The sequence below is a fragment of the Eufriesea mexicana genome, unplaced genomic scaffold (assembly GCF_001483705.2).
Source record: "Eufriesea mexicana isolate 0111107269 unplaced genomic scaffold, ASM148370v2 scaffold1523, whole genome shotgun sequence".
Taxonomy (NCBI): domain Eukaryota; kingdom Metazoa; phylum Arthropoda; class Insecta; order Hymenoptera; family Apidae; genus Eufriesea; species Eufriesea mexicana.
In genome coordinates, this window is record NW_016909723.1 from 178641 (window position 1) to 189477 (window position 10837).

The window sequence follows — 10837 nt, forward strand, 5'->3', positions numbered from 1 at the left end:
CGAGGGTAGTCGGAAGTAGTCGGGGGTAGTCGAGGATAGTCGAGGGTAGTGGCGGGTAGTTGCGGTAGTCGTGGATAGTCGGGTTACTCGAAATAGTAGGGGTAGATAGGAGGAATAGGAAAAGGTAAGGGTTGGCGAGAGTTTGCGAAGGTACCGGAACTATCGGAGATTGCAATGGGAAAATGGGTAACAGCAGCAGCAAAACGAGTGGGAGAGCATGGTGAGGAATCGGTAGAGGGAAATGAGTTGTAGATATTGCTTTTACTGTTACCGTTGATGCTGTTCCTACTGCTGCTGCTATTGTCGTTATCGCTGCTGTTGCTTCTCCTCCTGCACCTTTTTTCTATCTCTTCTGGAATTATTAGAGGGCGGGGAGAGGGAGAGGGGCTGGATGAATACGTTTGTAATACGTTTTGGGTGGAAAAGTAGCAGCGTAAGCAACAACGAGAAATGAACAGCACCTTTGTATACCTTTTACAGAGAATAATTGACATCAAATGTGATGGGTCTATATCATAATAAGTTGGTAAAACATAGTTATTATAGTTACTAAAATAATGCGATAATCTGTGTACGACAGTGTTCAACATTGTTGAACTCGTACTAATATATTTCATTTTTTATGATTTCTTAGTTTTAGTTATCTCGACCAAATTCATCCTTCTTTCGCTCTTTCCTGCGATCTTTATCAAATTTGAATATATATCGTATCGTATCATATCGTATCGTGTAATACCATAGTAAGATGTGATAAAGAAGAAAAGATAAAGCGAGAGACAACACTGTATACCTTCAGCATTCAAGTACGACGCATAGAAATAGACTGAAAGGTAACTCGTGCAAGACATGTGAAGGCAGGGTCAGTAGGTTATCGACGTTCAACGAATAGCCATATCGATAGCCACACGTTTTTTTTCTGTTCATTAACATGCATGGTCCTTTCTCACATGCCACTATACACTTACTGTATAAATATAGTAACAATACGATATGTCGCGTTTATATTCGCTTATATGTATTATTTGTTACTTTATAATCAATTTATGAATAACAAGGAAAATAACTTTTTCGTTTATTGTCTACAGATCAAATCTCTATGAATGAAATACACGTAAGGCGAAAGAATTTTTCTATTAGTCGATGATATTATCCAAATTAAAGGAAAAAACAACCGTCTACTTTGCTCCATTGTGTGCACCTTTCTCAAACCCGATTCAATTCGATTATCGTATTTTGTCGCGTCTGTTATTTGTAAAATATCAGCACTTTTGTTTTCATCTTATAAAGTTTGACTAGCTAAAGTAGTAGCGAATTGCTGAAGTGGATATATCGGGTTGATAAGGTCAACAACTACTCAAGGAACTCACCTCTGAGGACGTCAAGTAGCAAATTCTCGAGTCTGTGCTCTCTAGAGAAGCTTGTTGAACAATTCCGTACCTGCCATCCCGGTCTGACATATAATCTGATCTCACGCTGTCTTGTCTATCAAATGTACCCCTGAAAAATCACAAAAAAGAACACACACACAAAGTGTTATATCTTAAGGATTTGTTATTGCGCAAATTTATAATTGTAAGTACAGCTTTCTATTGACATGGCTAGTTAAATATTTGTTTCGATACAAATTATTCACCTTTGTTCTAAAGAATCGGTTCGATTCGATTTATATCCGCTATCGTTGAGGCTACCCTCGTGTCTTAAAGATGGTAAAGAATCCCACGTTGAATCTCGTTTATGTCCCAAATAACTTGGATTCATGGAACTAGAAGCGCCAGAACCAAGTGTCGAACTACCAGATTGCCATCCATCGGAATGTCGAAACCACTGTGCACGTGCAGATTCTCCAACGCAGCTAGCACATCTTAAAATTTTGAAATGTCTATATAATAGACGTGACTTTTAACGTTATTTAACAAACGTATATTTAATAAACGTTACTTTTACGTTAAACGTGGTAAAGAGAAATTGATACGAGGGGATTATATATAGTATATCCCCTATGTGATATTAAGTTATAATATTTCATAAGTTAGTTTTGAGGTAAAGCGAAAGCAAAAAATTAAATAAAAATTATATTATATAATTTCCTATACATTTTACAATTTAACGGTGAAACATAAAAATTTACCTAGAATTATAATCACTAAGATATCCACGATCTCGATCAATGTCTCTGTCTCGTTTCTCTCTGATAATTTCATTACGATCACTATAGTAACCATCTCTATCCTTACTATTTTGCCTTTCGTTGCAATAACGATAAGATAGTGGTAAAGTTGATGATTTATTGGAAGTAGAACCTGTGAAAATATTGAATTATGTATTAAACATGCATGGCAAATATTTTATTTGAGAAAGGAAACGATAAATTTCATCTTCGAGTGAAATTCATTAATTGTCGAAAGATTTCCTCAATTATTTACTTTTTCACGCTTATTTATTAAATACCGATAAGTAATGTAACAGAATCAACAAGTTGAATAAGGTGTAGTTTAGTTTGGAGTATGTACATATGAACGAAGACTTTTAAGGGTTTAAACGAGATACTTGATAAAACTTACGTCTTCGTGAAACGTGAGGTGTACGTTGAATGTTCAACGGTATATTTTTTGCGAATTCTGCAACATTGACGCTCGGTTTAGTACAGAAGAAGGAAGGAAGAAGGAAGAAGGAAGAAGGAAGAAAAGGAAGAAGGAAGAAAAGGAAGAAGGAAGAAAAGGAAGAAGGAAGAAAAGGAAGAAGGAAGAAGGAAGAAGGAAGAAAAGGAAGAAGGAAGAAGAAAGAAAAGGAAGAAGAAAGGAAGGTGAAAAGGAAGCAAGGAAGAAAGGAGCCGGCAGGAAGAAGAAAGAAGAGAAAGAAGGAGGAAAGAGGAGGGAAAGAAGGAAAGTGACTGAGAAGGGGATAAATAGAAGTAGGGAAAAATGAAGAAAAATAGGGAAAAAGAAAGGATATATGTATACATAATACAGATGAAATTTGTCGGTAATATGAGGAAAAAGCTTACTACTCACCTAAATCTTCCATGCTTTGCGTTAGTAACGCCTCGAAAGTACGTAAACTGTAGCTTTCAGCGTCCATACCCTTGGCCAATGTGTTCCTTAGATGCATTTCATACTCAAGGAGAAGTCTACTAGTTGGACTACCAGGTGTTGAAACCGATTGCATGTTTTGTTGTTGATACGCCTGACCAACTGTACAACGACGTGAATTGCAATGCGTCGGTTGTTCCATATCCGAATTCCCATTCGATGAACTCGGTGTAGTCGCGTAACACTGATTATCGAAGATGACATTATCCGATGGCGGCGACATATCACCTGTGCACCGATTACGTTCCGAATCTAAATAGGTCCTGGTTCTGTCGCCTACAACAAACAGGTGCTTCATGCAGGAATTGGAAACGGTGTGATAATTGTATTCAGCTGTCGAACGTAAAGAATCGATATTTTGTTGCGTTCACGTTGATTCGACGATGTAAGTTGACATGCGCCATGCATCCCTGTTAATCAACTACGCACCCCTTTATTTATTTATAGAATATGTAATACTACCTTTTCTTTATAACTCTTGGAAAAGACAGTCGCATGTTTACGAACGTACAATATTTCTCTAATTCATTAGGAGAAACAAAGATGTGCGCGCGCGCGCGCGCGTGTGTATGTGTGTTTGCGTATACTTTACTCTGCATTGTTATACACAAACATAATATACATATTGCGTTACTCGATCATTTCTACTTCTCAAGAAAAATATTACGTTGATAATCTTTCGTAACGATGCTGTTTTTGAAACAGGGATGCTTACGTAAAAACATTCACTCTTGGTTCGTTTCTTTCTTCTTTTTAGCTATGCAATTAAATTTAGCAATTGCGCTTGGTGTAACATGCAGCAAGTTACAAAGAACAATCATTAGTAATTGTTGATAATTTGAATGAAACAGTATATACATACGTAAATAATTTAAGAATAAGTAGAGATATACACTGCCGTTATGTACATGACACAACAATTATATATAATAGATACCACTTTTTCGATATTTGTATTTATATAATCAAATGACGTGCAAACGATCAAAGAACAAAAATCTCAAGTATTCGTAATAAACAATGTGCCTTTTAAAAGGAAAATATATTATAAAATATTTCAAACTTATGAAATTTTCAGTCTCGTATCTTAACATGTATATTTACATATGTCATATGTAAAAACAAATTTCGCGTCTCATCGATCAACGAATCAAGTTAAGTAAGAAAATTTAATTCAGACTATAATCCGATAGAATTTTAAAAAAATTTGAAAGAACCAAATCGATAGAGAATATTCACGTATCGAATAGTGTATAAAATTATTATCGTATGTACCAGCGTATTGACGTCCCATATCATGCACGCTTCTAGATGTCTGGAACTTGGTATTATACGGTACTCGATAAAGAGGCGTGCAATTTTCATTTCCAGTCTCTTGCATAACGTACTTCTGATTATTATTGCTTGGATGATAATGATAATTGTGGTGGCTATGCCTTTTTCTAGTCATTTCTGGTGACGTAACCGGACTATCGATACTCGACATTGGTTTCAACATTCTTTTCAAGGTATTTGAATCTAAACTAATTCCACCGTTTTGTGCATTTTCGATTCTCATATCATCTGTACTCTTGCTTTTTGATTTCTTTTCACTATGATTATTATTCACTATGTTAAAAATATTTCCGTTTTGCAACTCCAAGTCTGTATAATCAGCAGACTTCGTATGATGTAACTGCTCTTTTCGCAAAGATTTATTTTGTAATGTACCACCTGCTTGTGTACCTTCTGACTTTAACATTTCGGTACCATTTTGTTGAGTAGACGAATCTTGATTTTGTTTCCGACCTTTTTCCGGGGATATCGTGCTTTCCTCTTCTGGACTATCGATCTGTAATTCAATCCATATAGGAATAACTTGTTTTCCTAACTTAATTTGATTAGATTGAATCGAATGTAAACGATATTATAATTTACCTGCGATCCAACGGTGACTGTTTCAATGCCCACGTTTGCCGTCTTCGGTGTAGTTTGATACGTTTCATTTTGCTTTTCCTTTTGTTTCGATTCACCTGCCTTTGGTGTTTTTCCTGGTGTTACATTGGTATTGTTGACATTATCGTAGAGAGACGCACTCGATGTTGCCGCTGTTATTTTATCACGAGCTGGTGTCATTTCCACTTCCGTGGATCGTGCCATAGTCCGCGGTAGCGTGGAAGTAACTGTATCACGTATAACAAAATAAATATGAAATGTAAAAGTATAAAGTTGGGTGATTGAGAAAGACTCTTGATTAATTGACAGGGATTAACTTAACATGTGGTATATTTCTTAATGCAAGTTATTCGTTTGACTCCTCGACACGGACTGCCTTTTGTACGCATCCTTCAAAAAGAGGTGAGAATTCTTGTAATTCTTATTTCCCCGATGTTTCTAGATCTCTTGAAAGGATTATAGAAAACCATTTCAAGTATTAACAACCGCGAACCGCCAAATAAGTACGAGATAAACAGTCCGCCTCTAGGATTTCATTTTAGAAAAATAAGTACTAGATAATCAGGGAGTACATAATCAAGAGATTAATTTATATGGTAGTATATATACGTCTTGACAAATATATCATACCGCAAAATTCTCGATATCTAGGTCCTGGGTTTCGAAATTTGGCGAGTTGTTCCGAGGTCATGCAAGTACATTGAGGTTCCCTGGACCTACTTGGCGACGCCGGTGTCGATAAGGGCTTTTTCCGTATTTTGTTGATTTTTTGTTTGTTAAGTGGTTCAAGCTTCAACGAGTAAGAAGAGGACGCTTTCCTTGAAATCTTGGACGACAGAGACTGTACGAAAAATTAACTAATGACTGTAAATGACTCGAATGCTATGAATCCCGTTCTCTTTTAATATCTAATTATCGAAAAGTGTTTCAAACGAAGACAATTTTCATAAGGCAATCTATTGAAGTTGCAATTCAGTGCCATATTCTTTTACTTATTGCCTGTTCTTACAATAAAGGAGGAAAATCGATAAAAAGAAAAATATGCAAAATTATATTATGACATAAACAAATTGTGCAATAAACTTATATACAATATACAATATACAATATACAATAAATTGCATAATTTATAAACTTACGCAACATTCTTTGAATTGTTTAGCATCTATCGGAGAAGTAAAATTCAATCCCCATGTATCGTTAGTCATCGTATCTTTCCAGTAAACGAAACACTCTGACGCTTGTCCAATGCGAGTACCTAGAATAATATTGACATCAGATACAATGGATTGCCTTTTAATAAAACTCACTTCATCTATTTATGTCGTTTTTACACACACACATATACGCATGCGTGCTGCTCATGCGCATGTGTATTATTTTAAAAGTATTAAATATAATTAAGATCACATAATAGTCTTACCTGGTTGAACCAATCGTACATCCAAAATTTTGTCCACCTGACTGTTGTATGCGGTAATGTGGAAAATACATTCTGGCGAATCTTGAATGCATATGATATTTACAGGAACTAAATCCTCAGAGACCTGCTGCCACTTTACAGACCCTCCCCCACTGGCACTTACATGGAACACTTCAGCCCACAGTCTAAAAATTTTTATTACTAAATTGTACGTCATAGTGAAAGCATTATTTGCATTGAAATACATATATCGTAGCGGTTACTATGGATAGGGAATGGATAAAAACAATTCAAATAAAGAAAGTCTCTGAATACTATTTAGCATTAAAATATTCGTATTCGTAAATATTAATATTAGTCTGAAGCACACGATATAACTAGGAACTGCGAGTAACGTTTTCTATTTCCCTCCATCCTCTTCCTCTTATACTTGTTCTTGTTGTTTTTCTTCTTCTTCTGTATTTCTTTGTTCGCATACTATATAGATAATTTGCAATTGTTCCAAAAAATAATCTACTGGTATGGTAAATAAGAAAACAGAAAATTAGGCAAAAACATTACGAAATAACTTATTAGGCGAATATTATTCAATAAACATCGCCCACGTGTTCAGTAGATCTTTTTAGATAAAAAAGAATGTTGTATACAATCTAGGTTTATCTCGTTTAGTTATACGTTATTATATGTTATAAGTCCCCTTGGTAAATTGTATCGAAAATAATATAGATATTTACTTTATGCAGTTTCTAATCATGTATCAAATTTGGATTTTATATTGTACATTTTACAGGAAAAGACCAAATGTCATTTCAAAGAATGAGTAAAAATCGTAAGAAAAGTCATAAAGAGATAAGAACCTTAACAATCAGAATACCGTGCTATGTACTACCATGATTGTACTACTCCCACTGTAGAAATCGTGTTTATACAAGAATCGGCGGATTCTGTATCCGAAATAAAATCAGACATCATACATATCCCCGTACTAACCGAATCAAGCCCATATAAGAACCAGATTGATTGTTATGCACAAATATTGCCTTTAACATTGAGAAATATTTATCTAGATTGATATATTATACAAATACATATACGTGTACTTATATATGATATAATAGAAAGAAACAGACTTATAACGTATATAATAATATCTTTTATCTGTAATAAACAAAACCATATAGGTGAAATTTGTCGAATATCTCAACGAATATTTTATGTAAATGTCGAAACAGAAATTTGTGTTCTTTTTTCCCTCATTTATGCTTTTTTCTTCTTTTTTTCTCTTTTGTTTTTGTTATTTTCTGAAAGTAAAGAGGACATGATGCATATTTGTATTTTTCATTAAAAAGACATGCACGTAATCGTTAAAATATTAACTAATGCATAATATTTCATACAAATTAAACTTACAACGCATCGCGATCCCATTATCATCGTATTTTGTACACTGCTATTATTGTACACGATTTTTCACTTCGAAATAGAAAACAATAAATTTCATACGAAATATAATTTTATAAACTGCAATTTACATGCGATACGGTCTTAAATTTCGTAAATTAATAATAAAGTGTTAGAGCATGCACGTAAAATACACACAAACCGCTGCCGGATAAAGTGCAGAAACAAATCACATATGTGAGCGCGTATACTGTAAGCAAGTGCGTGAGCAATATGCTCAATAATATCGATAAAACATATGATTATAACCTTAAAACTCATTATAAAAATTATAGATTCATATTTTTATCTAGGTATAATACTCTGAAGCATAATAGAACTGCATAAAAAGATAGGTGACAGCATTATATGAATAAAAATGCTCAGAGATGAGTTTCATTTTTTGAAAATTTTATATATCTATAAAAATTCTTATAAATTTATAATACAATATACGACGTGTACAACGGAAACGTTTTAAATCTCTTTTAAATTGCTACGAAATCATATGTTGGGTCTTCAACTTTGGACAATAAAAATATGATAAAATGGAATTTGAGCCGAAATAATGAGCGATATAGCAAATAAATGATAGATGAACAGGAATAGATAAAATAGGATATATATAGAAAAACAAAGTGAGAATAAAGAGAAAGGAAGAGAAAGTGATTCGATCAAATGCGTAGATGAATATACGTAAATACGAGTATGTGCATGTATCAGAGAGATAGAGAAAAGCAATAGAGCAAAAAGTAAAGAAACAAGAAATAAATAAGAAAGGGAAAGAAAAAGAACTCAGGTAGAACAATTTAATTAAATACGCATTTAGTCAATATTATTACGATAAAATGTTCTTCGAGCATATCGAACATTAAAAGGAAGGAAAACATAGACAAACATAGTTTAAAAATTTATCGAAATATTGCATAATTTTATTTAAAGGTATTGAATAAAACGAATGAAATAAAAATGTAATTATTTGAACGATAACATTGAGGAAGAAAAATGTGATTAACTGTATAACAAAAGACCAACAAAGATACGCACAAGTATCTCAAATGAATGAGTTCTACCTGAAGAGTAAAGAAATTACACTGCATTTTATTTGTGTGTGTGTGTGTGTTTTGGATTAGGTAGAAAGGTGGGGAGAGAGAGAGAGAGAGAGAGAGAGAGAGAGAGAGAGAGAGAGAGAGAGAGAGAGAGAGAACTTCCCAAAAAGTAAAGATTGATAATGGAGTTGAATGGAGTGGCTGAATGGTTGAATGGTATGGTATGCGCACCTCTTCCTTTCTCTTAAGCTTCCGCACCTGAGCAAGTGGCCAGTATCACCCCTGCGACCTCCGCTGCTGCTTATTCCGTTTCTCGCGCCAGCCTGCCATGGTGAATCCTCGTAACGATAAGCCTTTCTGATAAGAGGAGCACAACTGCAAGACAACTTATTGCCCATTCTATTCTTCTTATTCTCTTGTATCACCTGTGATTCTTCCCTCGCGTAACCTTTCAATAATTAATTCGCTTTCTTTTCTATAACTGTCACTATTTTCCCTTGTTTGTGCTGTCCTCCTCTTCGTTAAAACTTAATCTAATCGTTCTGTTCTGTGCGTTTTACAGTCAGTAGCCAACCTTTTGTTTCTTGCTATCTTTGCTCTTTCTCTTTTGCTCCCTAATTGTCGATGTTTAACGAAATATCAAGATGCTCTATATTCACTTTGATTGGCTTGTCTATCGACGTTTGGCACTGTTTTTATTAATCACCAATTTAACCGATGATTATTTTTATTTCATTCTCTTGATCTATTCTGGGAAGCACTGTAGAACAGGGTCAATACCCCGCGATATGATAAAGGACGTAGGAGAAGATATCTTTATTGTCACATCATTGTAGGTGTTCAAAAGTTCATCAGCTTGTCCCTGACATGATCGCTGAAAATATAATAATTGTTATTAATTTGTATTATATTGTTCGCATTACTCTCCTTTATAAGAACGATATTCTTAGAAATATTGATACATAAATTAGGATAACAAGATCGATAATTAATAGAAATGTTTCCTCTTTAAAATTAAGTGCTAAAAATTTGCTATATTTCACATCTCTATTCTCCCTTCGTTAACAAATTATTTCGACAACTGGAAAAGATACTTGCAGTGTCATACGATGACACAGACATTAGCGAGGTCAATGAAGCGGAACAAAGTGTTGCGTGGACGTGTCACGGATAATAATAGGGGTGGCGTCGCCGAGAGGGTTACTGAACCGATGTCGTCTTTTCACCTGCATCATACGCATTACTTTACGATATTTATATTTACCACTTGCTGTTTAAATCAGTATTTCCTTCGAATACCGTACACTATTGGGAAATACTATTACGAATCTTCTGTTATGACAATAATGGAACATTGCTCTAGAAATCCTTGAGCATTGATACGATGTCTCGACCAATAAAAATATATGTACCCTTTTTTATCGGCAAAAATACGTTCATGAATAGTCATTAGTGAAAAGAATAAAACAAACCAATTATATCGATATCGTTGGTTCCCCCATCTAATGAGTCATTAAAACAGAATAATAAGCGTTGGCATGATTACGAATAAGAAAACTCATTATACACTGCAGTTCAAATTTGAATTACCGAAAAGACTTTCGATCATTCCGAAATATTATTTAATAAACTATGAACGTCATATGTCATTATAACTAATCGTGTTATCGAACAACAAAGGAGGATCTACACCGCCTAGTCGAAGGTAGCTCACCATGAAGTTCGAGTAAACACTGCACCAGGCAGGATGCACCCATTCTGTGCCCAGTGCTCAATCAACGCCCCTTATACTTCTTAACTCTCGAAAAGAGTACCCCTTTTTGATTCGGGCATTTTTACACATATATCTCATTTTCTGAACACCTTCTGGAAACACTTTATCGTATACTTTTCGTTCTTTC

General features: G+C 34.5%; 1 protein-coding gene across 4 annotated transcripts in view; it reads right to left on the reverse strand.

Moving 5' to 3' along the window:
- The window catches only part of sif (guanine nucleotide exchange factor still life), a 26083-nt gene that overhangs the window by 13439 nt on the left and 1807 nt on the right, over positions 1–10837 (reverse strand). For 2 of the 4 annotated variants that reach the window (XM_017901431.1, XM_017901428.1), the window contains exons 2-12: positions 9168–9810; positions 6448–6632; positions 6164–6282; positions 5655–5865; positions 5007–5251; positions 4365–4920; positions 3012–3365; positions 2562–2618; positions 2129–2300; positions 1634–1861; positions 1368–1497 (exon numbers count right to left, since the gene is read on the reverse strand). In XM_017901431.1, the coding sequence (XP_017756920.1) occupies positions 1368–1497; positions 1634–1861; positions 2129–2300; positions 2562–2618; positions 3012–3365; positions 4365–4920; positions 5007–5251; positions 5655–5865; positions 6164–6282; positions 6448–6632; positions 9168–9334 (2424 nt within the window). In that variant the 5' untranslated portion in view covers positions 9335–9810. The remainder of the gene's footprint in view (positions 1–1367; positions 1498–1633; positions 1862–2128; positions 2301–2561; positions 2619–3011; positions 3366–4364; positions 4921–5006; positions 5252–5654; positions 5866–6163; positions 6283–6447; positions 6633–9167; positions 9811–10837) is intronic. The other 2 variants (XM_017901429.1, XM_017901430.1) reach the window with 2 other exon arrangements.